Here is a 25,626-nt window from a genome sequence, read left to right on the forward strand (position 1 = left end):
TAAATAGCAGGTAATGCTAGGTCAACAGCAGGTAATGCTAGGTCAACAGCAGGTAATGCTAGGTCAACAGCAGGTAATGCTAGGTAAATAGCAGGTAAATAGCAGGTAATGCTAGGTCAACAGCAGGTAATGCTAGGTCAACAGCAGGTAATGCTAGGTCAACAGCAGGTAATGCTAGGTCAATTCCAGGTAAATACCAGGAAACATAAGTAAATAGCAGGTAATATTAGGTAAATAGCAGTGGGAACAGTACCGTAAAATAAAGTATAATTAAGAATCTCCCTTAGATAATGATTGTATTTAAGTATTTAGTAGGGCAGAAAAACCGGGTGGTATGACTCAGCAATGATGACCCTTCATGGGGAATGAGTGGCAGAGGGGAGGAGGTTACCTTGGGAGTAGAAGTAGCAACATACAGAATGGAGAGAGGTGAGGACGTTACCTTGGAGTAGAAGTAGCGACACACGGCCTCCTGGGCCCAGGGTTGGAAATAGAACTCGGCTCTCCTCTCTTCTTCTGGGTTCGCAACAACATCAGTCATAGTCTGTAGAAAAATAATCACATGTACATTAGAGACTTTTAGTGACACTCCATTACGAAGTCAACAGGTATAACCTGTTGTTGTTTACGCACTAAAAGCATCATGCATGTTATCTATATTTCTTTTCATACAAGTAAACCATCTCTGTGTAAAGCATGCTAGGTTTGGTTTGCTCCTAGCAGGACTCCCTTAAAATAACTGATTGAAATTGAAAAAAAAAAAAAAAAGCAGCAATATTAATGTTTGTCCCTCGAGACACCGTAGCAACATAGCCAGTATACACTTCCTCAAAATAGTCTTAATTAATCTAAGATAAATCTGTCTCTCGTTGAATGCCAACAAACAATTCGTTGCCACTCTAACTAGGAGTATTACTGTTGGCCAATCACAGACAAATGAGCGCAGACTTCCCTCAATAAATAATATTGTGTGCTCGGGAACAGCCGGAAAAAAAATTAACAGCAGGACATCAAAACGAACAAAAACGTCATAGTATATGACCAAACTGTTTCGAATGGGAAGCATGCCACAGGCTTCATAAAACACATCTTCATTCACTCTGGCATGTTCTTGCATAAGGACAACTAAGGTTACTGGGTGCCAGGTAACCATGCGGAAGGCTGCATTTTCAGGGGGGAGAAGAAATATCCATGAACTTTGGACTGGATTCAACTAGATTCACCCCTTGGTTTCGTTGTCATTGGCAGTCCAGTCAGTGTGGTGTTTGGTCCTCCTCCAAGAATCAGCTGAACAAAACAGTATATGTGGAACAGCTAACGGCTAACATCCATCCATGGCAGTTAGCTAGTGCTAACATCCATCCATGGCAGTTAGCTAGTGCTAACATCCATCCATGGCAGTTAGCTAGTGCTAACATCCATCCATGGCAGTTAGCTAGTGCTAACATCCATCCATGGCAGTTAGCTAGTGCTAACATCCATCCATGGCAGTTAGCTAGTGCTAACATCCATCCATGGCAGTTAGCTAGTGCTAACATCCATCCATGGCAGTTAGCTAGTGCTAACATCCATCCATCCATGGCAGTTAGCTAGTGCTAACATCCATCCATGGCAGTTAGCTAGTGCTAACATCCATCCATCCATGGCAGTCCATCCATGCTAGTGCTAACATCCATCCATCCATGGCAGTTAGCTAGTGCTAACATCCATCCATCCATGGCAGTTAGCTAGTGCTAACATCCATCCATCCATGGCAGTTAGCTAGTGCTAACATCCATCCATCCATGGCAGTTAGCTAGTGCTAACATCCATCCATCCATGGCAGTTAGCTAGTGCTAACATCCATCCATGGCAGTTAGCTAGTGCTAACATCCATCCATGGCAGTTAGCTAGTGCTAACATCCATCCATGGCAGTTAGCTAGTGCTAATGGCTAACATCCATCCATGGCAGTTAGCTAGTGCTAATGGCTAACATACATCCATGGCAGTTAGCTAGTACTAATGGCTAACATACATCCATGGCAGTTAGCTAGTACTAATGGCTAACATACATCCATGGCAGTTAGCTAGTACTAATGGCTAACATACATCCATGGCAGTTAGCTAGTGCTATTGACTAACATACATCAATGGCAGCTAGACTGTGTTAATAGCTAACATTCGTACATGGCAGTTAGCTAGTGCTAACGGCTAACTAAGTCTATTACTACACAAGGAAAGGGTCATGTTCACTAAGACACAGAGCAAAATGCTTTGCAAAAGAAAACAACAATCTGTGTTTTTATTGGACAAGTTCAAGTAGTACCTCTCCATTTTAGTTCATTTCAATGTATTTTCTTCTTAATGAACATGACCCAGATGATTTGGGAGGTATTACGTAAAGTGTAATCAGTAACTGGCAGCACTAGAGAGCCATTTGATTTACCTTGTAAGTTAAGAAAAGAGGCCTGTACACATAACATTGCTGCTCCCCCATACATGGGGGCCTCATTTCTTCATCTGTAGCACCAGTTCACCAGAGTTCAGTTCATAGTGCTACCTTGAGGTCCCATAGAGAGGTGTTTTCCTGTTAGGTTACCTTGAGTTCCCTGCACTGTGACCGCAGCCAGCCATTGATAAAGCCCAGAAGTACCTCTCTCTCTGTCTGTGTGGTGTGTGTGTGGTGTGTGGTGTGTGTGTACCTTGAGGTCCCGGCACTGTGATTGCAGCCAGTCGTTGATGAAGCCCTGGGGGTCTCTGGCGAAGCTCAACATGAACTCTCTCTGGGTCTTCAGCTGGTTGATCGTCTCTATGGTCTCATGGATCTACAGGGGAAGAAGAGAGATCCGATGGTCAAGCCTAGCTCAACATTTAAATACACTATTGTTTTCAGGCGTCTGCATGCTTCCCAGCCCGAAACAGTTCAGTAGAGTTCGAGCATATGTGTCGACATTTTGTGACGTATTTGTTAGTTTTGTACTTCGGTGAGTTTTTCCTGGACGCAAGCTGAAGTTCGGAGCAGACTTCAACTCCCCTTCGTCGGTGATGGGTCCAACAGTAGGGATTCTTTCATAAAGTTTTTGTTGTCATTCAACGATAAGAGGACTCGTTATCATGCAACATTTTTCAGTGAAAAATACTGCATCAAACACACTTAAGATCTTGTCGCAGAAAAACAAAATGAATGACAGATTTCTCGAGTTCTTAAGATTAATTTGGACTATTTTGAGGAAATGTATACTGGCGACGGCGTTTTAAAAATGGACAAACAGTACTATTGGCCGCTTTTTTCTTTAAGGTCTTTTTAAGGGAGTATGAGAGCACACTCGTTCGGTTCGTCTAGGCGCCAGCCAAACTGAAGCAAGCTGACGCCTTTATGGATCTGAACGGGGAAAATATTGCTGGATGGACATCCAAACCAGGATGGATTAAGTAGTTACTTGGCTTTGTACAGGGACACAAATTAAGGCCCTATAAAATCTGCGATGCAAAGACGGAATCCACACAAACATCATCAAAAAAAAAAAAAAAGGAATTCAACAATGTATTGTACTTAGGGAAACCAGGTTAATGTATTGAACATTTATTGGCCCAGAATGCACCAGTAATTTATATTTCCTACCACGTTCTGAAGAGGCATCGAGAATGCCCTGTGTACGTCTGTGTACGGGGGTGCACGCGTCTACCGTTAGCAATGATAGTAATGAAAACAGTCAAGGTAGATGGAAAGGCTTTGTCAAAAACCTTCAGTTAAATGTTATCTACAGACGGCATTTAGACTGGCAGCACAATTCAGAGATTTCTTTTAGTAATTGATATTTTGACCCCCCAAAAAACTATTTTTTTCCCCTTCTGATGTGATTGGTCAAAAGACCAATTAGTGGGGAAAAGATCAGAATTGGGCTGCCTGTCTAAACGCAGCCGTAGCAGCTCATGATATCATTCTGCCAGGTAAACATGATTATTTTAATCGATCCGGTGGGTATTTGTTTTGCCAACTCGACCATCATGTGTGCTAGAAACACAACTAAACAGCAGCCTCATGCTAGGCGCGCACCGGAAATAAAGGGGAACTACAAAATAAAAAGATCAGTTTTTCCCCAGACCTCAAACGTGGTCTCTTGATGTGGTTTTAAGCATTTTTGTGGACTTTCACCATCCAATTTTGTTGTTCATCTATTAACCCCCTAGAGTCGATGTCGGCGCCTAATTATCTAAATCAGCATAATAAAATAATAATAAGATGTGTTTTTTTTTTGTATTGGATGATTTCGCATCTGCGGTGAAAGAGCTCAAGCGGTGTTTGTCAGACTACATGAGACTTCTCACAAAAATCTTCTGTAGTGTCTTGAACAGCCTACAAACTATTATGACCCCCCTCTATGGAGAGAGGAGACTCCCACGAACACCATGGTGTTCTCCGTTTTGCTCCACGTCCCCCCACAAGCATCTTGGGACTCGTCTGAAGTCGGTACAGCCGATCTGCCAACTTCAGTCTGTAGTGTCCGAACAGTTAGGGCTGCACACTAGTATGATCCATCTGTGATCCACAGGCCTCACAAGACTCGTCTGAAGGAAGGGTCCCCCGGTACAAGATTTTTAAAAAATGAATGGAAGTCTATATGGAGACTTTAGAGCCAAAAATATGGGGTTAAATAACAACAACAGGGAACAACAAACTTACTTTAGTTTTTTTTTTTTTTTTGGGTCTGTTGTTCCATGTAGTTAATCTGTTATTCATTGCATTTGTTAAAATTGATGTACCTCTGTCCTTGAGCTGTTCTTGTCTAATGATGTTCTGTATTATGTTGTTGTTGTTTCATGTGGACCCCAGGAAGAGTAGCTGCTGCTTTTGTAACAGCTAATGAGGACCCTAATAAAATACCCCAAAAATGGTATGGGGCTAATAGCAATAAGGCCAAATGAAAACATGAATCTTTTTTTTTTATATATATATTTTTTTTTTATACATTTTTTTTTTTATATACTTCAAGGGGTCTTAAAATTCCAAATCAAATAGCTAAATGATCCTTGGTATGACCTTAAAACAATTACATGTAGTTTAGTAGGATACCCCCCAGTTTAGACAGAGCTTAGATTGATGGGCTCATTTTTAAAAGCTAATTTGAGAGCAAAAACATACAACAAAAAAAAAAATAGGGAAAAACTGAAACCTGGAAAAACAAAAAGAAAACGGAATTTGGTGAAAGGAAAAAAAATCATAATCAGGCAACAAAATAAATGAATTGGGCCCTAAACAATGCAAATTGATATTTCTTTAAAATTTTCCAGATTTAGCTAGCCACCTGTAGTAGAACATTATGTTATCGTGTGCTCCTCACTCAGTCAAGTAGTACCGTGACAGTTGTCTTGTACATTTGCTGTGTTTCATTGGCCTTTGCCACAGCAGCTAGCCAGGGTCTCTCTGACCTTACTCTGCACTAGTTACCTCAGCTCTGCTCTCTCTACAATCACAGCAATGAGACATGCAGCCAATGCTAGTAACAGTGTGTGTGTTTGTGTGTCAGAGTCCATCCTGTGGGGTCTTGTTCTTTATTAACAGTCTGACCTTGAAGTAGGCTGCTGGAAGTTGTAGAGGGGGAGGAGGGCTGTCTATTTATCGTTTGATTTCAGGTTCAGTGAGTTTCTCTGTACAGTCTGTTCCTAGTTCACCTCTATTTTTCCACTCTTCCACCGTCTGTACAATAGCAGAGTGTAATAAAAAGGAGTGTGGAAGAACAGCTGTTTATTGCCTTAGTCACAGAGCCTCAGAATAGCTTACCATAAGTTCTAGGCTAGATTCAGTCCCTTGAAAACCAATGAAACACAGAAGACTTCAACTATGAGCTCCATACATACCTTGTTGTCCAGACCAGCTATCTCCTGCTGGCTGGCGGTGGAAAGGAGGAAAGAGTTCATCTGGGTCTTTAGAGTGTCGTCCACCTCCACATCGATGTCATAGCAGGCCGTCTTCTTCTGGTCGTTGGGATCCACACTGTAGACACACCGAGAGAGAGTTAGATCATGCAGTCGTCTATCTGTAGAGACAGAATTTTCTCAGAAGAGTTCTATATCATATTAATGTGGTTCCTGAGACACTTGAACTTGAGCTTCGAGTTATAAAAAGGGCCCAGTTTTTTTCCCCGGACCACGCAAACACTCTGGACCCTAGTGACGAGGCCTACCTGACGACATGGTTAATGATGATGGGTTAGAGGCCTACCTGACGACATGGTTAATGATGATGGGTTAGAGGCCTACCTGATGACATGGTTAATGATGGGTTAGAGGCCTACCAGGCCTACCTGATGACATGGTTAATAATGATGGGTTAGAGGCCTACCAGGCCTACCTGATGACATGGTTAATAATGATGGGTTAGAGGCCTACCTGACGACATGGTTAATGATGGGTTAGAGGTCTACCTGATGACATGGTTAATGATGGGTTAGAGGCCTACCTGATGACATGGTTAATGATGGGTTAGAGGCCTACCAGGCCTACCTGATGACATGGTTAATGATGGGTTAGAGGCCTACCTGATGACATGGTTAATGATGATGGGTTCTGGAGGCATCAGGAGAGCATGGAGACGCTGGGGGATCTCGGAGAACTTCATACGCTGGGCCTCAAAGATCTAGAACAAAATAGATAAACAGAACCTTATTAATTTACTCAAGAACCAGACATGCGAAGATTCAGCATTGCACGTTTTATGTTTCAGCTTTGGACAGTTCATAAGGATTGCTATTTGTTGGAGGTCTAGAGTGTGTTTAGGCTAAGGACAATATTCCCTGGCCCATTTACCCTTAACCATAAAGATTATGAAATGGCAAATTACATTGCATAACTTCCATTAGATTATTTAACTGTGCCTTAACATTACAGATACAAAACGTGGGGAAAAGATACTCTCCCTAAGAAAGCCTTGTATCTTCCAGCTGTGAACATAGGACACGGTTTTGTACTGGTCCCGCATGGGAATCGAACCCACAACCCTGCCGTTACAAGCGCCATCCCCTACCAACTATGCCACACAGGGCCACTTGCTGCTCACTGACCTGCTGCAGGTACTCATCACAGTTGATGAACTCTCTCACCTGCTGCAGGTACTTGTCACAGTTGATGAACTCTCTCACCTGCTGCAGGTACTTGTCACAGTTGATGAACTCTCTCACCTGCTGCAGGTACTTGTCACAGTTGATGAACTCTCTCACCTGCTGCAGGTACTCGTCACAGTTGATGAACTCTCTCACCTGCTGCAGGTACTTGTCACAGTTGATGAACTCTCTCACCTGCTGCAGGTACTCATCACAGTTGATGAACTCTCTCACCTGCTGCAGGTACTTGTCACAGTTGATGAACTCTCTCACCTGCTGCAGGTACTTGTCACAGTTGATGAACTCTCTCACCTGCTGCAGGTACTTGTCACAGTTGATGAACTCTCTCTCGTGGGGGTCCTGCAGCTTGTGGGTCTTAACATACTGCCAGAGTGCCTGGATGATGACCGGCCTGGTCTGGGTGTGGATCCCCAACATACGGGCCAGGCGAGGGTCCAACTTGAACTGAGGGGGCTGGGAAAGGGGAAGGTATGGAGAGGTGAAATTAGCAGTGACATTACACCATCAAATTGAAAAGTCTCTGAAAAGAGACTCAAATGACAAGAATGTATTTGGGAGAGATATAGAAAGGCCCTGCTGCCAAAACCACCTGGATCATATTGAATTCAATTAAAAAAAATAAAAAAAGAACAGAACATCAACATGACACCATTTAAAATGTAACTGACAGTGTTACAAAAACAACAACAACAACAACATTAAATCCTATATAAATCTGTTCATATATACCCCATTCAATGCATTTCTAAAAATGTGTAAAATACCATGTCTGTGCTTGCTTTCAGAAATTCATTTAATGTTTAGGAATTACGTTATAGTAAGGCATTTGAGGAAATTCTATAGCAATATAGAGTGGGAAAGTGGCCGTACATTTGGACAAATAGACACTGCAGTAAATAAAACCTAATAAAAGCCTGTCTTGTCCGGGACCGGACTCAGAGCGGTGGGTGCATCATAGCCAATCAGAGCTACAGTAGGACCTGTCATCATTCACTATGAACTGGACAGTGTGTTTACAGGCAGTAGGACCTGTCATCATTCACTATGAACTGGACTGTGTGTTCACAGGCAGTAGGTCCTGCCATCATTCACTATGAACTGGACAGTGTGTTTACAGGCAGTAGGTCCTGCCATCATTCACTATGAACTGGACAGTGTGTTTACAGGCAGTAGGACCTGTCATCATTCACTATGAACTGGACTGTGTGTTTACAGGCAGTAGGACCTGTCATCATTCACTATGAACTGGACTGTGTGTTTACAGGCAGTAGGACCTGTCATCATTCACTATGAACTGGACAGTGTGTTCACAGGCAGTAGGACCTGTCATCATTCACTATGAACTGGACAGTGTGTTCACAGGCAGTAGGACCTGTCATCATTCACTATGAACTGGACAGTGTGTTTACAGGCAGTAGGACCTGTCATCATTCACTATGAACTGGACTGTGTGTTTACAGGCAGTAGGACCTGTCATCATTCACTATGAACTGGACAGTGTGTTTACAGGCAGTAGGACCTGTCATCATTCACTATGAACTGGACAGTGTGTTTACAGGCAGTAGGACCTGTCATCATTCACTATGAACTGGACTGTGTGTTTACAGGCAGTAGGACCTGTCATCATTCACTATGAACTGGACTGTGTGTTTACAGGCAGTAGGACCTGTCATCATTCACTATGAACTGGACTGTGTGTTTACAGGCAGTAGGACCTGTCATCATTCACTATGAACTGGACTGTGTGTTTACAGGCAGTAGGACCTGTCATCATTCACTATGAACTGGACAGTGTGTTTACAGGCAGTAGGACCTGTCATCATTCACTATGAACTGGACTGTGTGTTTACAGGCAGTAGGACCTGTCATCATTCACTATGAACTGGACAGTGTGTTTACAGGCAGTAGGACCTGTCATCATTCACTATGAACTGGACAGTGTGTTTACAGGCAGTAGGACCTGTCATCATTCACTATGAACTGGACTGTGTGTTTACAGGCAGTAGGACCTGTCATCATTCACTATGAACTGGACTGTGTGTTTACAGGCAGTAGGACCTGTCATCATTCACTATGAACTGGACTGTGTGTTTGCACAGGCAGTAGGACCTGTCATCATTCACTATGAACTGGACAGTGTGTTTACAGGCAGTAGGACCTGTCATCATTCACTATGAACTGGACAGTGTGTTTACAGGCAGTAGGACCTGTCATCATTCACTATGAACTGGACAGTGTGTTTACAGGCAGTGGACTGTGTGTTGAACTGGACATTTTTAGCAGTAGGGATCTGTCATCATTCACTATGAACTGGACAGTGTGTTTACAGGCAGTAGGACCTGTCATCATTCATTGTCCCAACACTATGAACTGGACTGTGTGTTTACAGGCAGCAGGACCTGTCATCATTCACTATGAACTGGACTGTGTGTTTACAGGCAGTAGGACCTGTCATCATTCACTATGAACTGGACTGTGTGTTTACAGGCAGTAGGACCTGTCATCATTCACTATGAACTGGACTGTGTGTTCACAGGCAGTAGGACCTGTCATCATTCACTATGAACTGGACTGTGTGTTCAACAGGCAACCCCTAGGACCTGTCATCATTCACTATGAACTGGAAAACAGTGTGTTTACAGGCAGTAGGACCTGTCATCATTCACTATGAACTGGACAGTGTATTTACAGGCAGTAGGACCTGTCATCATTCACTATGAACTGGACAGTGTGTTCATTCAGGCAGAAGCAACAGCGTGACTTTAGATCATTAAAAACCAGCATTTGAGGCAGAAAGCCAGGCCAATGTGATTTCTGTAAATATGTAAATACTTCAAGAAATGTATTGGTGAGTTATATGAATCGTGCATTGAACTGCAATCCATCTATTCTGCCAACAATGCCCGACTCTACATCATGGGATTTGGAATAAAATTCTACCCATTTTAAAACCTCTTATAAAGTTGTTTTGTAGTATGAAGTGGGAATTTGATATTGAGAGATTTTTACGATTGTCCGTTTCATATCTGTAAAGTAGTTAAAATTCTGTCAGTTTCCCTTTAAAAGAAAAGATTACCTAATTTTTATGTTGTCATTTTATATATATATATGATGCAAAACTATATATTTCTGCCTGCTTGATGCTGAAACACAGATGAAATGACCCCGGGAATAAATATATAAAGATGCACAATAAGAGTAAAATTCAAAATGGCCGATCTTTCCCTTTAAGAGATGAATGATGCAAAACTACAGTGACATAGAGGATGTATATGAGAGGTCCCAGGTTGCTGTATTTCTGCCTGGATGGTTATTACTTGAATGAGCGGACAGAACTAGATGCTGAAACACAGATGAAATGACCTGGTAGTCTAGTATGAGCAGGACAGAATAAATATAACATCTAGTATCAAAGATGCACAATAAGAGTAAAATTCAAAATGGCCGAATCTTTCCCTTTAAGAGATGAATCCTTTTGTTTTTGCCGAAGTGTCTCTTTAAAACTACAGTGACACCTAGAGGATGTATATGAGAGGTCCCAGGTTGCGATTATTATAAAATGTTTTTACCTGGTAGTCTAGTATGAGCAGGACAGAACTAATAGGATGGTTATTACCTGGTAGTCTAGTATGAGCAGGACAGAACTAATAGGATGTATTTATATCTGGTAGTCTAGTATGAGCAGGACAGAACTAATAGGATGGTTATTACCTGGTAGTCTAGTATGAGCAGGACAGAACTAATAGGATGGTTATTACCTGGTAGTCTAGTATGAGCAGGACAGAACTAATAGGATGTATTTATATCTGGTAGTCTAGTATGAGCAGGACAGAACTAATAGGATGGTTATTACCTGGTAGTCTAGTATGAGCAGGACAGAACTAATAGGATGGTTATTACCTGGTAGTCTAGTATGAGCAGGACAGAACTAATAGGATGGTTATTACCAGGTAGTCTAGTATGAGGGACAGAACTAATAGGATGGTTATTACCTGGTAGTCTAGTATGAAGGACAGAACTAATAGGATGGGTGGGCTAAAGAGGGAGGCTCTCGGGTGGGCTAAAGAGGGAGGCTCTCGGGTGGGCTAAAGAGGGAGGCTCTCGGGTGGGCTAAAGAGGGAGGCTCTCGGGTGGGCTAAAGAGGGAGGCTCTCGGTTGGTACTAGCAGATCAAATACACAGCTGGAACTCCGATTAAGGTATTTACATGTCCTAATCATTTGAAAGAAAACCAGGTGTTTAACTTCAATTTTGACCGAACGCTGATTAAGATAAGCAGAGTAAGGTGTTAAAGACTATCGCATAATCTGTTTACTGCCATAATCAGTTTAATATGGAATTATTACTGTGCATGTAAACGTACTCAGTGTAATGATGTGTTTTACCTGGTAGTCCAGCATCAGCAGGACAGTAGTAATAATGTGTGTTTTACCTGGTAGTCCAGCATCAGCAGGACAGTGGTAATAATGTGTGTTTTACCTGGTAGTCCAGCATCAGCAGGACAGTGCAGCGTACCCCGACATCCCCTGGCCTCTTCACCTGGAACCCGTCTGTCTCCTGAGTGGTCGCAGTCCTGTGCCACTATTAACAATAGAAATAACTTTAGCAGTTACTTTTTGGTTTCTTTAGAACACAATCTCATTACTAAGACTACAATAGAGAAAGTGGTTAAGAAGGGTGGAGTTGGCAATTCGCTTCACATTGTTCATGAAAATAAATCGAATCATAGGTTCTCTTTTATTTTTATCTGAACATTAAACCGTTTTTTTTTTTACCTCGACCAAGTGATTGTCAGGCCCATAGAGGTCCTTGTCCAACTCGATGACCAGAGACTTAAAGAAGGAAGAGAACTTTCTCTTTTGCTTGGTTGCTTCATACTTGGACACAGCAGTCTGAGAAAAGAAAAACATTTTATCAGACACATTTCATCAAGTTACATTAAAAAAAAAAAACACACAGACACTAACCGTCAACACACAAACATATACAACTAGTAAATTAGTCTTACATCTTCAAGCAGGCGTCCTTCGACACGCAACTCCCACGATGCTACAGTGCCATCCCCGTCTTCAGCGTCGGGCTTGGCAGGGTTGAACGTGTTGGATATGAAGATACGAAGCTTTCGCTTTTGCTGAAACACAAACACAAATGGTGAGCAGGAAAAACTCAACCCGGACTTGAGCCTTGATCCGAAAGAAAAAAAGGCGCCGGGAAAAAAAGACCGACGTGCGGGCGCCCTGACAAAACTACTGCCTCTACCCTCCATTCTATTGGCGAACGTACAAATCACCGGAGAAGAAACTGGATGAGCTCCGTTCGAGACTATCCTATCAACGGGACCTGAAGAACTATAATATTGTGTTTCACGAGTCGTGGCTGAACAAATACACACACACAGCTGTTTTTTTGATGCAGCGGCCGGACAGACCGGCAGCGCCGGGTAAGCTCACCGGTGGACATGTCTTTTGAGATGCGATCTCTAACATTAGGGATTCTCGAGGTTCTGCTTGACTAAATTAGAACATTTCTTCATTAGCTATACACTGTTTGCCAAGCGAGTTCATCTATATTTTCACGTAGCTGTCTATTTTCCACCACAAACTGATGCTGGCACTAAGACCGAACTCAACGAGCTGTACAGGGCCATAAGCAAAATATCTAATCCTCATCGAGGCGGCGCCCCTAGTGGCCAGGGACTTTAATGCAGGAAAATGTAAATCAGTGTCACCCAATTTCCTCCAGCATGTTCACATGTGCAACTAGAGGCAAAAAAATAAATAATCTATATCACCTTTACTTTACACACAAACTCATAAAACGCTCTCCCTTGCCCTCCATTTGGCAAATCTGACCACATCTCCTGTTAACAAGCAAAAACTCAAAAACAGGAAGTACCAGTGACGCGCTCAATACAGAAGTGGTCCGACGAAGCGGTTGCTAAGCTACGGGACTGTTTCGCTAGCACTGAATAAAATATGTTCTCGGGATTCATCCGATGGCATGGAGGAGTTCACCACATCAGTCACTGGCTTCATTAATAAGTGCATTGACGACGTCGTCCCCACAGTGACAGTAGGTACACGTGTATGTATGTATGTGTGTGTGTGTGTGTGTGTATATATATATATATATGTGTACATACACACACACAAAAAAGTATGTGGACACCCCTTCAAATGAGTGGATTTGGCTATTTCAGCCACACCCGAGATTTTGGAAGATGATTTGAAGACGTGGAACTATTGAATACACATCGCCTCGTGATCAATTTGATAGATTATTAACGTTTACTAATACCTAAAGTTGGATTACAAAAGTATTCGAAGTGTTTTGTGAAAGTTTATCGTCGACTTTTTTAATTTTAAAAAATGACGTAGCGTTTTGAAACGGTCTTTTTTTCCATAGATGGATATTTTGGGTATATATGGACCGATTTAATCGAAAAAAAGACCCAATAGTGATGTTTATGGGACATATAGGAGTGCCAACAAAGAAGCTCGTCCAAGGTAATGAAAGTTTTATATTTTATTTCTGCTATTTGTGTAGCGCCGGCTACGCTAATTCTTTTGAGGTATTTCAGGTATTTCGGGGTGTTGCATGCTATCAGATAATAGCTTCTCATGCTTTCGCCGAAAAGCATTTTAATAATCTGACTTGTTGGGTAGATTCACAACAAGCTTTCATTCAATGCCCTGCATGTGTGTTTTGATGAACGTTTGAGTTTTAACGAGTGCTATTAGCATTTGGCGTAGCGCATTTGCATTTCCAGATGCCTAGATGGGACGTCTGCGTCTCAGGTCGACGTAAGAGGCTAACTGAGGAGTGTTAATTCACCTGTTTCCATACATGTTTCATTTAAAAAAAAAATCTTACAAAGTTATTTAATCTAACTGTTCAACTATTTATCTGTACATGGAATTGTATTTGGGTATTTTTTTTTACAATTTTTTTTCTAATCTTTACAGGAAAATGCCACAGGCACTATCTGATGTGTGGAGACATTTCACTGCAGCTAATATAGAAGTGAAAGCTTTGTACATTTGCAAAACCTGTGTCAAATCATATGTGAAGAATGCAACAAAGATGCAGAATCATCTGGCCAAGTGCATAAAGTTCCCTCGACCCTCACAACAAGCAACCTCTGACAAAAGTCCCTCTACTTCTATTCGAGGTGAAAATGATGAATCAGACACCTTATCGATAGCAACAGCTCACGGTCCTCCTGGAAAAATATTTTTTTTTTTACACAATGTAGGAACGTAGTCTGAGAAATGCTGATGAATGTCTTGATCGAGCTGTGTATGCAACTGGTTCACCTCTGATGCTCACAGGCAATGTGTATTGGAAGAGATTTCTGAATGTTCTTCACCCAGCATACACCCCTCCAACCAGACATGCTTTATCTACTCATTTGCTGGATGCAGAGTTCAACAGAGTTCAAGTGAAGATCAAGCAAATCATAGAGAAAGCAGACTGTATTGCAATCTCTGATGGGTGGTCGAATGTTCGTGGGCAAGGAATAATTAACTCATCTCCACCCCTCAACCAGTATTCTACAAGACCACAGACACAAGGGACAACAGACACACCAGTCTCTACATTGCAGATGAGCTGAAGGCAGGCATCAAGGACCTTGGACCATAGAAGGTATTTGCACTGGTGAGACAATGCTGCGTACATGAAGGCTGCTTGGTCTAAAGTGGGAGGAGTCCTACCCTCACATCACACCCATTGGCTGTGCTGCTCATGCATTGAATCTGCTCCTCAAGGACATCTTGGCACTGAAAACAATGAATACACTCTACAACATAACCAAGGAAATGGATAGGTATGTGAAGGGTCATCAAGTTATATAACAGCAATCTACCTCACCAAGCAAAGTGAGAGGAATAAGAGCACTACATTGAAGCTGCCCAGCAACACCCGTTGGGGTGGTGTTGTCATCATGTTTGACAGTCTCCTGGAGGGGAAGGAGTCTCTCCAAGAAATGGCCATATCACAGTCTGCCGTTTTGGACAGCCCCATCAAGAGGATCCTCCTGGATGATGTATTTTGGGAGAGAGTGGTAAGCACCCTGAAACCTATAGCAGTAGCCATTGTATGGATTGAAGGAGACAATGCCATCCTGTCTGATGTTCAGACTCTGTTTGCAGATGTAAGAGGAGAAATCTGTACTGCCCTGCCCACTTCACTGTTGCTCCAAGCAGAGGAAACCGCAGTTCTGAAATACATAAAAAAATGTGAAGACGTCTTCCTGAAGCCCAAACACGCCGCAGCGTACATGTTGGACCCCAAGTATGCTGGCAAGAGCATCCTGTCTGGTGCAGAGATCAACAAGGCCTATGGTGTCATCACTACTATGTCTCACCACCTTGTCCTGGTAGCTAGGCAGGGTAGCCAGGTGGTTAGAGCGTTGGACTAGTAACCGAAAGGTTGGAAGTTCGAATCCCCGAGCTGACCAAGGTACAAATCTGTCGTTCTGCCCCTGAACAGGCAGTTAACCCACTGTTCCTAGGCCGTCATTGTACATAAGAACTTGTTTTTAACTGACTTGCCTAGGTAAATAAAGGGGGGGGGGAAAGGGCAAGGTTCTTGGCAGTCTGGCGAAGTACACTTCCAAGCAAGGGCTTTGGGATGGAGATGCAATATATGTTGGCAGTCTTGCCAACATATCTCCTCAGCCACCTGGTGGAAGGGACTTTGCTTTCCCCTGTTGCGTCCATTATCCTCCAAATCCCACCAACATCAGCAACTGGTCCTTGTTTGGGAACACACACACCAATGCATGCTGAACAATTAGTGGTAATCCAGGCAAATGGGGCTTTTTGAGACTGACAACGAGCCATCCAAGGTTGGAAAGTGACAGTGAAGATGAGGCCTGATGTTCAAGAGGTGGTCCAGGGAGAAGACATTTAGTTTCTAGACTATCATTTTACAGATGTATGTTGAAAACATTTTTGGGAGATGCGATGGATCATTGGGGATCATTCAATATTCCCTTTTGTTGTTCAGTGAAATCGTCCCATGTGCTGAGTCAACTCATTTGATTAAAGTTCAATTCTTAACTAAATGTATTTCTATAGGAAGGATTTAAACATTTGCAATTATGTCTACTGATAACGTAAAAGGTTTATGTTTCTGTCTCCAAATGATATGGTAAATATATCCAATGCAAAAAACATCTACATTTAAATGGTAGTAATATTCATTTGCATATGTTCCTGTTAGTTTATATGAGAATTATCACAGATTACAAAGGGAAACCCAGCCGTGAGCAAGCAACACCAAAAAATGCATGAGAGCAGCTGCTGTTCCAGACGGATGTGTGATCACGCTCTCCGTAAGACGTTTGAACAGGTTAACATTCACAAGGCCGCAGGGCAGACGGATTATCAGAGCAAGTGCTAACCAGCTGACAAGTGTCTACACCGACATTTTCAACATCTCCTTGACCCAGTCTGTAATACCTACATGTTTCAAGTAGTCCACCATAGTGCCTGTGCCCAAGAACGGCAAGGTAGCCTGTGTAAATGACTATCGCACCGTAGCACTCACGTCTGTAGCCATGAAATGCTTTGAAAGGCTGGTCATGTCTCACATCAACACCATTGTCCCAGAAACCCTGGACCCTCTCCAATTCACCTACCACCCCAACAGATCCACAAATGATGCAATCTCTATTGCACTCCACACTGCTCTTTCCTACCTGGACAAGAGGGACACCTACGTGAGAATGCTGTTCATCAACTACAGCTCAGCATTCAACAGCATAGTGCCCCGTGAAGCTCATCACTAAACTAAGGACCCTGGGACTAAACACCTCCCTCTGCAACTGGATCCTGGACTTCCTGATGGGCCGTTGCCAGGTGGTGAGGGTAGGTAACAAAACATCCGCCACGCTGACCCTCAACACGAGGGGCCCCTTAGGGGTGCTTGCTCAGTTCCCTCCTGTACTCCCTGCTCACCCACAACTGTGTGGCCACGCACGACTCATGAAGTTTTCCAACGACAACTGTGGTAGGCCTGATCACAGACGACCATGAGACAGCCTATAGGGAGGAGGTCAGAGACCTGGCAGTGTGGTGCCAGGACAACCTGTTCCTCAATGTCAGCAAGACAAAGTAACTGATCGTGGACTTAAACCCTGTTCATATTATGTTATTCCTTAGGATCTAAAAGGAAACAATGATCCTAGATCAGCACTGTTACTTTGAAGTGCTTTATGAATACAGGCCTTGGCCCCTAGTGAGGAAATAACCTAATCAGTGTACCTTGATGGGTCTCTTGAGTGCCTCCTGGATGTCCAGACGTTTCCTCATGATGGTCTGGTCCAGCTTCCTCTCAAACGCCAGCAGGTCCATGTAGGCCTGAGACTCTGGCACCAGCTCCCGGATCCTCTGAGGTAAAATCTTATCCGCCATCTTCTTCTTCTTGGTACTGAAACAGAAGATAACAATAGTGTGACTTGATAAGAAATTAAAAAGTCCAATATGCATTATGTATACACCTTTATTTCCCCCTACAAAAGACACGGTCAACTCTTAATGAGGACAAATAATCACAGTAATCTAATAATCATTTTTAACATCCCTCCCTTTAACAATGTAACAATGTGAAAACCTGCTGTTGAAATAAATCCAGTCAAGCCTAAAATAATACTTAGTCAGATTTTACTGTTGGTTGCGCTGCTGTTGGACCTGCTGGATCTGCTGGGGGGCCGGCCTTTTACGGGAGGGGTCCATGACACTGGGCATCCCTGGTCGGGACACAGGGCTGGAGCCGTAGCCTGGAGGACCCATGGGCGGGCCCTGGGGGCTCATACGGCTGGATGGGGGCATCCCACCTGGTCTCTGGAGGGAGAGGCGAAAAGAGACAAGGGAGGGGTTAGAGTCTGGAGGGAGAGGCGAAAAGAGACAAGGGAGGGGTTAGAGTCTGAGGGAGAGGCGAAAAGAGACAGGGGAGTGGAGAGGGTCTGGAAGAGAGGCGAAAAGAGAGGGGGAGAGGGTCTGGAAGAGAGACGAAAAGAGACAGGGGGAGAGAGAGTCTGGAAGAGAGACGAAAAGAGACAGGGGGAGAGAGAGTCTGGAAGAGAGGCGAAAAGAGACAGGGGGAGAGAGAGTCTGGAAGAGAGGCGAAAAGAGACAGGGGGAGAGAGAGTCTGGAAGAGAGGCGAAAAGAGACAGGGGGGGAGAGAGAGTCTGGAAGAGAGGCGAAAAGAGACAGGGGAGGGGTTAGAGTCTGGAAGAGAGGCGAGGAAAAGATGGATGGCGTTTGATGGTAGGAGAAAATAGGATTAAAGAGACAAAATGTAGGACAAGAGGCAAAGAAAAAGAAGTAAAGAAAATGTTTATTGTGGGAGAGAAGACGAAGGTTCTATGGATGGTTGAGATGTGAGAAACAAAATGGCTTATTTTCCATCATCTACAGGTACATTATATTTCTCCTTGCAGGTGTTATTGCTGCCTTACACAAAACAGAGCAAGGTTGTACTCTCCTGACGTGGCGTACCGAATGTGTTCTAGAATGAATGTGTTCTGTTCTGTCCCGGAGTCAGGGTCAAGGATGTGTTCTGTTCTGTCCCGCAGTCAGGATCAAGGATGTGTTCTAGAACAGATGTGTTCTGTTCTGTCCCGCAGTCAGGATCAAGGATGTGTTCTGTTCTGTCCCGCAGTCAGGATCAAGGATGTGTTCTAGAATGAATGTGTTCTGTTCTGTCCCGCAGTCAGGGTCAAGGATGTGTTCTGTTCTGTCCCGCAGTCAGGATCAAGGATGTGTTCTAGAACAGATGTGTTCTGTTCTGTCCCGCAGTCAGGATCAAGGATGTGTTCTGTTCTGTCCCGCAGTCAGGATCAAGGATGTGTTCTAGAATGAATGTGTTCTGTTCTGTCCCGCAGTCAGGGTCAAGGATGTGTTCTGTTCTGTCCCGCAGTCAGGATCAAGGATGTGTTCTAGAATGAATGTGTTCTGTCCCGTCAGGGTCAAGGATGTGTTCTGTTCTGTCCCGCAGTCAGGGTCAAGGATGTGTTCTGTTCTGTCCCGCAGTCAGGGTCAAGGATGTGTTCTAGAACAGATGTGTTCTGTTCTGTCCCGCAGTCAGGATCAAGGATGTGTTCTGTTCTGTCCCGCAGTCAGGGTCAAGGATGTGTTCTAGAACAGATGTGTTCTGTTCTGTCCCGCAGTCAGGATCAAGGATGTGTTCTAGAACAGATGTGTTCTGTTCTGTCCCGCAGTCAGGATCAAGGATGTAGCTAGGTGAGGACGGTAGTGGAAGGAATTGTACTAACAATGGCCCAGCCCCTGACAAATCATTTTATGTTTGAGCCAAGCATCCTCTTTCGCAGGGATGGACAACTGGCGGCCATCCCTTTTGAAGGCCCTTGGATCCATACTGTTTAAGGAACTCAGTCGGAGTCTCAACTTACTGTGGTGAGTTAAAACAGAATACACCAAGGTGCAATTTCAATATGTGGTTGGGCATCAGCAGTTTCTCTCTTATGTCAGTCACTGGTAGTCACTCAATTAGCCCATGTCAGATATCATTTTTTTAATTGGTAAGTTAGTCTAGCGCCCAACTATCTGAATTTAGCAATCATGGTCGAATTACCAGATTTATTAACCTCTAGCATCGAGCAATCCCGTATCCGGGAGCGTAATTATAGCCTCAAGCTCATTACCATAACGCAACGTTAACTATTCATGAAAATCGCAAATGAAATGAAATAAATATATTCACTCACAAGCTTAGCCTTTTGTTAACAACACTGTCATCTCAGATTGTCAAAATATGCTTTTCAACCAAAGCTACACAAGCATTTGTTTAAGAGTATTGATAGCTAGAATAGCATTAAGCCTAGCATTCAGCAGGCAACATTTTCACAAAAACAAGAAAAGCATTCAAACAAAATCATTTACCTTTGAAGAACTTCGGATGTTTTCAATGAGGAGACTCAGTTAGATAGCAAATGTTAATTTTTTCCAAAAAGATTTGTGTAGGAGAAATCGCTCCGTTTTGTTCATCACGTTTGGCTAAGAAAAAAATTCGAAAATGCAGTCTCTACAACGCCAAACTTTTTACCAAATTAACTCCATAATATCGACAGAAACATGGCAAACGTGGTTTAGAATCAATCCTCAAGGTGTTTTTCACATATCTATTCGATGATAAATCATTCGTGGCAGCTGTGTTTCTCCTCGAAGCAAACGAAAAATACACGCAGCTGGAGATTACGCAATAATTGCAACGGAGGACACCAAGCGGCCACCTGGTAGATGTAGTCTCTTAAGGTCAATCTTCCAATGATTTGCCTACAAATACGTTACAATGCTGTCGACACCTTGGGGAAACGACAGAAAGTCTAAGCTCATGTGACCCATACACAGCCATATAAGGAGACATTGGAACACAGCGCATTCAAAATCTGGGGCACTTCCTGTATGAAATGTCATCTTGGTTTCGCCTGTAGCATTAGTTCTGTGGCACTCACAGACAATATCTTTGCAGTTTTGGAAACAGAGTGTTTTCTTTCCAAAGCTGTCAATTATATGCATAGTCGAGCATCTTTTCGTGACAAAATATCTTGTTTAAAACGGGAACTTTTTTTATCCATAAATTAAAAGAGCGCCCCCTATATCCAAGAAGTTAATGCAATCATGGTCTCACTCAGATATTAAAAATGGCTAAATCTCCTCTCCATCCCATGGCGAAATGTGTAGAATTGCAGCAAACTTGCTTTAAACAACATTTCCTATAAACCACATAGCAAAATGTTTACAATTGCACAAAACTAACTATAAAACGGAAGAAAAATATATATATGTAAGGGATGCCACTAAAATGTTTTGCTGGGGGGTTAATGTAGAACCGCGAGCAACTGCAGCCCCTAACGAGGTCAGATGTTTTGTGGTCTCCACCATAACCCCCGATCTCTTTTTTATGGAACCTTTATTTAACTAGACAAGTCAGTTAAGAACACATTCTTATTTACAATGACGGCGTAGGAACAGTGCCTTGTTCAGGGGCAGAGCGACAGATTTTTAGCTCAGGGATTTGATCTAGCAACCTTTTGGTTACTGGCTCAATGCTCTGACCGCTAGGCTGGCTGCCTCTCTGACCGCTAGGCTGGCTGCCTCTCTGACCGCTAGGCTGGCTGCCTCTCTGACCGCTAGGCTGGCTGCCTCTCTGACCGCTAGGCTGGCTGCCTCTCTGACCGCTAGGCTGGCTGCCTCTCTGACCGCTAGGCTACCTGCCTCTCTGACCGCTAGGCTACCTGCCTCTCTGACCGCTAGGCTACCTGCCTCTCTGACCGCTAGGCTACCTGCCTCTCTGACCGCTAGGCTACCTGCCTCTCTGACCGCTAGGCTACCTACCACCCCTATCACCAAGGTCAGGACTCTACTGATTCTCTGGATAGAGGATGTTTCAAAGGCGTGAAAATGAGATTAAAAATCGCCGTTATTTATGAATAACTATAAGACTCTAATAAAGAGAGGACATTGGTAAGCAGCAACAAGTGGATAAAAATCCATGAGTTGAAATACAGGCAGGAGTGCTTTGTGATAGATCGGAAGTCAACTGAACGATCATTGAAAGACAACATAAACATCGGCACTAGCCAACACAACAGATTGAATTAAAAACAACCTTGTATTGAATAAAGGCCACCTTATTTTGCATTCACAAAACAATATCACTCACCATCCTAAAAATGTGCAATTTGCATCAAAGTTTTTAAAAAGAAATCAAATGCATGTAGTACCCCATACAATGCACATACTTCCTAATATATATATATAGGGGTATAGATGAATTTATAACCTGTAAATATTATACCAAATTCACCCTTAAAAAAAAATCATACCAAGCAATGGTTACGGAAACAGGCACGACTTGCAGGTGCACAATAAAAACACCCTCCACATCACTCACCAATCCATGTGCTAGGAACTCAAACAGGCGACTTCGTGTTTCTGAATGCATGAGTGCTTCTTGAAGTTGTAGCGACAGTAGCAGGCTGAAGAATAAAACAGATCAGCGAGGCTAAAGCCAGAGACACACCCCTCTCTCTCCCTCTCCGACAGCCTTCAAGGGGAGTGCTGTGTTCGGCTGTCATCAACGCTGATGCACTCTACCCTCTCCTGTTCTCTACTGTAACGCAAGCTACAGCCTCACACTGTCTGCAGATCACAACACACCTGGGTCGTGTTCATTATGCAATGACGTAACGAAACATTTTGAAATGGAACAATGCATTTCTTATTTGACAAGTCCAGGTAGTCCACTCCCCGTTTTCAGTGTGTTTGGAATCTCATGACCCCGCCTTCAGCCTTCTGCACCCCGCCTTCAGCCTTCTGCACCCAGCCTTCTGCACCCCGCCTTCAGCCTTCTGCACCCCGCCTTCAGCCTCTGCACCCCGCCTTCAGCCTCTGCACCCCGCCTTCAGCCTCTGCACCCCGCCTTCAGCCTCTGCACCCCGCCTTCAGCCTCTGCACCCCGCCTTCAGCCTCTGCACCCCGCCTTCAGCCTCTGCACCCCGCCTTCAGCCTCTGCACCCCGCCTTCAGCCTCTGCACCCTGCCTTTTGCACCCTGCCTTCAGCCTCTGCACCTTGCCTTCAGCCTCTGCACCTTGCCTTCAGCCTCTGCACCCTGCCTTCAGCCTCTGCACCCTGCCTTCAGCCTCTGCACCCTGCCTTCAGCCTCTGCACCCTGCCTTCAGCCTCTGCACCCTGCCTTCAGCCTCTGCACCCTGCCTTCAGCCTCTGCACCCTGCCTTCAGCCTCTGCACCCTGCCTTCAGCCTCTGCACCCTGCCTTTTGCACCCTGCCTTCAGCCTCTGCACCCTGCCTTTTGCACCCTGCCTTCAGCCTCTGCACCCTGCCTTCAGCCTCTGCTGAAAAGCTGCCATCTGGCCTCTTCTATTTATTCCTTAGTTTTCATCCACAGCAGAGAACGTATTCTCACATTCGTCACCATAGTGATTTCAATGAGTCACATAGATAGAACAAGTTCTAAAGCAGAGGTTTGTGAATTTCTTTTTTTTATTTTTTTTTAAAGGGTAGCTGGAAGAGAGCTAGCCCCTGAAAAGCTGGAAGAGAGCTAGCCCCTGAAAAGCTGGAAGAGAGCTAGCCCCTGAAAAGCTGGAAGAGAGCTAGCCCCTGAAAAGCTGGAAGAGAGCTAGCCCCTGAAAAGCTGGAAGAGAGCTAGCCCCTGAAAAGCTGGAAGAGAGCTAGCCCCTGAAAAGCTGGAAGAGAGCTAGCCCCTGAAAAGCTGGAAGAGAGCTAGCCCCTGAAAAGCTGGAAGAGAGCTAGCCCCTGAAAAGCTGGAAGAGAGCTAGCCCCTGAAAAGCTGGAAGAGAGCTAGCCACTGAAAAGCTGGAAGAGAGCTAGCCACTGAAAAGCTGGAAGAGAGCTAGCCACTGAAAAGCTGGAAGAGAGCTAGCCCCTGAAAAGCTGGAAGAGAGCTAGCCCCTGAAAAGCTGGAAGAGAGCTAGCCCCTGAAAAGCTGGAAGAGAGCTAGCCCCTGAAAAGCTGGAAGAGAGCTAGCCCCTGAAAAGCTGGAAGAGAGCTAGCCCCTGAAAAGCTGGAAGAGAGCTAGCCCCTGAAAAGCTGGAAGAGAGCTAGCCCCTGAAAAGCTGGAAGAGAGCTAGCCCCTGAAAAGCTGGAAGAGAGCTAGCCCCTGAAAAGCTGGAAGAGAGCTAGCCCCTGAAAAGCTGGAAGAGAGCTAGCCCCTGAAAAGCTGGAAGAGAGCTAGCCCCTGAAAAGCTGGAAGAGAGCTAGCCACTGAAAAGCTGGAAGAGAGCTAGCCACTGAAAAGGGTAGCTGGAAGAGAGCTAGCCACTGAAAAGGGTAGCTGGAAGAGAGCTAGCCCCTGAAAAGCTGGCTTCTAATTATTTCTTTATTGCCAATGCCATTTTGTTTGAAAACCTCTTGCCCATTGTGTTCAAGGTAGAAGGAGATTGGAGTTAACATACGAAGACAAATCCAAGTGGGATGTATCTTTTCACTAATAAACTGCCCACACATTTGTAAACGTGGCCATTACTGTGTGCGAGGCGACTGAAGAATGCAACAACAAAATCCATTAAAATTTCTATAAATCATTTTTCACTCAATTCACCACATCTCTGTGCAACCTTGGTCTTCTACAGAACAATTGGGGAGTGCTTCTAAGGCTAACAGAATGTGTGGCTGAGTGACTATGGAGGACACTGCCGTCAGTGAGGCTGGCGTTTGTGTTCCACGTAGTCAAGGACACGAGAGAAGATTAGAACATCCTTTCACTGAGAAATGGTTTTTCCAGTTGAATTGTTGTAATAACAACAAAATGGGTGTGTGTGTACACTGTGTCAAATTCAATGACCACATACTGCCCCCCCCCCCAAACGTTTAGCTAGCAGTACTTCTGTTTTTTACTTTAATAAAGCACCAAACACATTTTTGCTCTGCCAGAATTACCCCCTCTCATCTGCAACTGTAGATGACGGCATCAAACGGGTTTGCATCATTAGCTGTGATAACCATTGATATCAAACAGCTGTATAGCCGTAGCAGGAGATTCTTTTTTTCCCGACCAACCTTTTCTTGCCGATACTCAGTTAAAAATACTCGATTTGGAAGTCACCGTTTTGACCCATGAAGTAATCCAACGATGTACACGCCTGCCATTTTGTCTATTTCTCATCTTCTCTCATTGAGACAGGTGCAAAGCCATCAATGATTTCTGAGTCTCACTCAGTGTATCACACCCACACGTCTCAACCAATGAGAGAAAGTAAGATATAGATAAGATGGTAGCGTATACATTATTGGATTACCTCATGGGGCAAACATTTGATGAATTAAGGTTGTTTCGAGGGGATAAGTGATGGGCGCAACTCAATATTAGGAAGGTGTTCCTAATGTGTGTGTGTGTATATATATATATATACACACACACACACACACTAACAAATAAAATAAATATCTAATACAAAATGTTTATAATGGTCAACATTTCATATTTATTAAAACAATGTTTAAAAAAATATGGAACAAAATAAATAATTAAAAAAATGTAAATGATTGGTGGTATTTATATTGTCTATATACTATAATTATAGAACACAGAGAAAATAGTACATTTTATGTTTCCTCCCCCTTGTGGCAAGCTGTGACATACTGTGCTGCCAACTATATAACAGACTGTTCCCCCAAAGGTATACAAAGTTTACCTTTCTTTGTTTAAAAATGTGTAGACATTTCCATTGTGACTTTGGGGAAGGACTCTAACTAATATATATATATATACATATATATGGGGCAGAAGACTAGAACTTACATGCGCCGAATACAACAGATGCGTGGCCATGCACGCCTCCAACTCAATCATCAAGTTTGCGGACGACACAACAGTGGTAGGCTTGATTACCAACAACGACGAGACGGCCTACAGGGAGGAGGTGAGGGCCCTCGGAGTGTGGTGTCAGGAAAATAACCTCACACTCAACGTCAACAAAACTAAGGAGATGATTGTGGACTTCAGGAAACAGC

At 43.7% G+C, this 25,626-nt stretch overlaps 1 protein-coding gene across 1 annotated transcript in view; it reads right to left on the bottom strand.

The window, feature by feature from the left end:
- LOC112222062 (SWI/SNF-related matrix-associated actin-dependent regulator of chromatin subfamily D member 1) overlaps window positions 1–25,626 on the bottom strand; it is a 33,520-nt gene that overhangs the window by 2,006 nt on the left and 5,888 nt on the right. The window contains exons 2-11 of the mRNA XM_042329904.1: window positions 17,775–17,950; window positions 17,372–17,537; window positions 12,109–12,231; window positions 11,876–11,992; window positions 11,580–11,681; window positions 7,393–7,554; window positions 6,520–6,617; window positions 5,840–5,975; window positions 2,683–2,805; window positions 443–544 (exon numbers count right to left, since the gene is read on the bottom strand). Coding sequence (XP_042185838.1) covers window positions 443–544; window positions 2,683–2,805; window positions 5,840–5,975; window positions 6,520–6,617; window positions 7,393–7,554; window positions 11,580–11,681; window positions 11,876–11,992; window positions 12,109–12,231; window positions 17,372–17,537; window positions 17,775–17,950 — 1,305 coding nt within the window. The remainder of the gene's footprint in view (window positions 1–442; window positions 545–2,682; window positions 2,806–5,839; window positions 5,976–6,519; window positions 6,618–7,392; window positions 7,555–11,579; window positions 11,682–11,875; window positions 11,993–12,108; window positions 12,232–17,371; window positions 17,538–17,774; window positions 17,951–25,626) is intronic.

Source organism: Oncorhynchus tshawytscha, linkage group LG02 (genome assembly GCF_018296145.1).
Source record: "Oncorhynchus tshawytscha isolate Ot180627B linkage group LG02, Otsh_v2.0, whole genome shotgun sequence".
NCBI classification, from domain to species: Eukaryota; Metazoa; Chordata; class Actinopteri; order Salmoniformes; family Salmonidae; genus Oncorhynchus; species Oncorhynchus tshawytscha.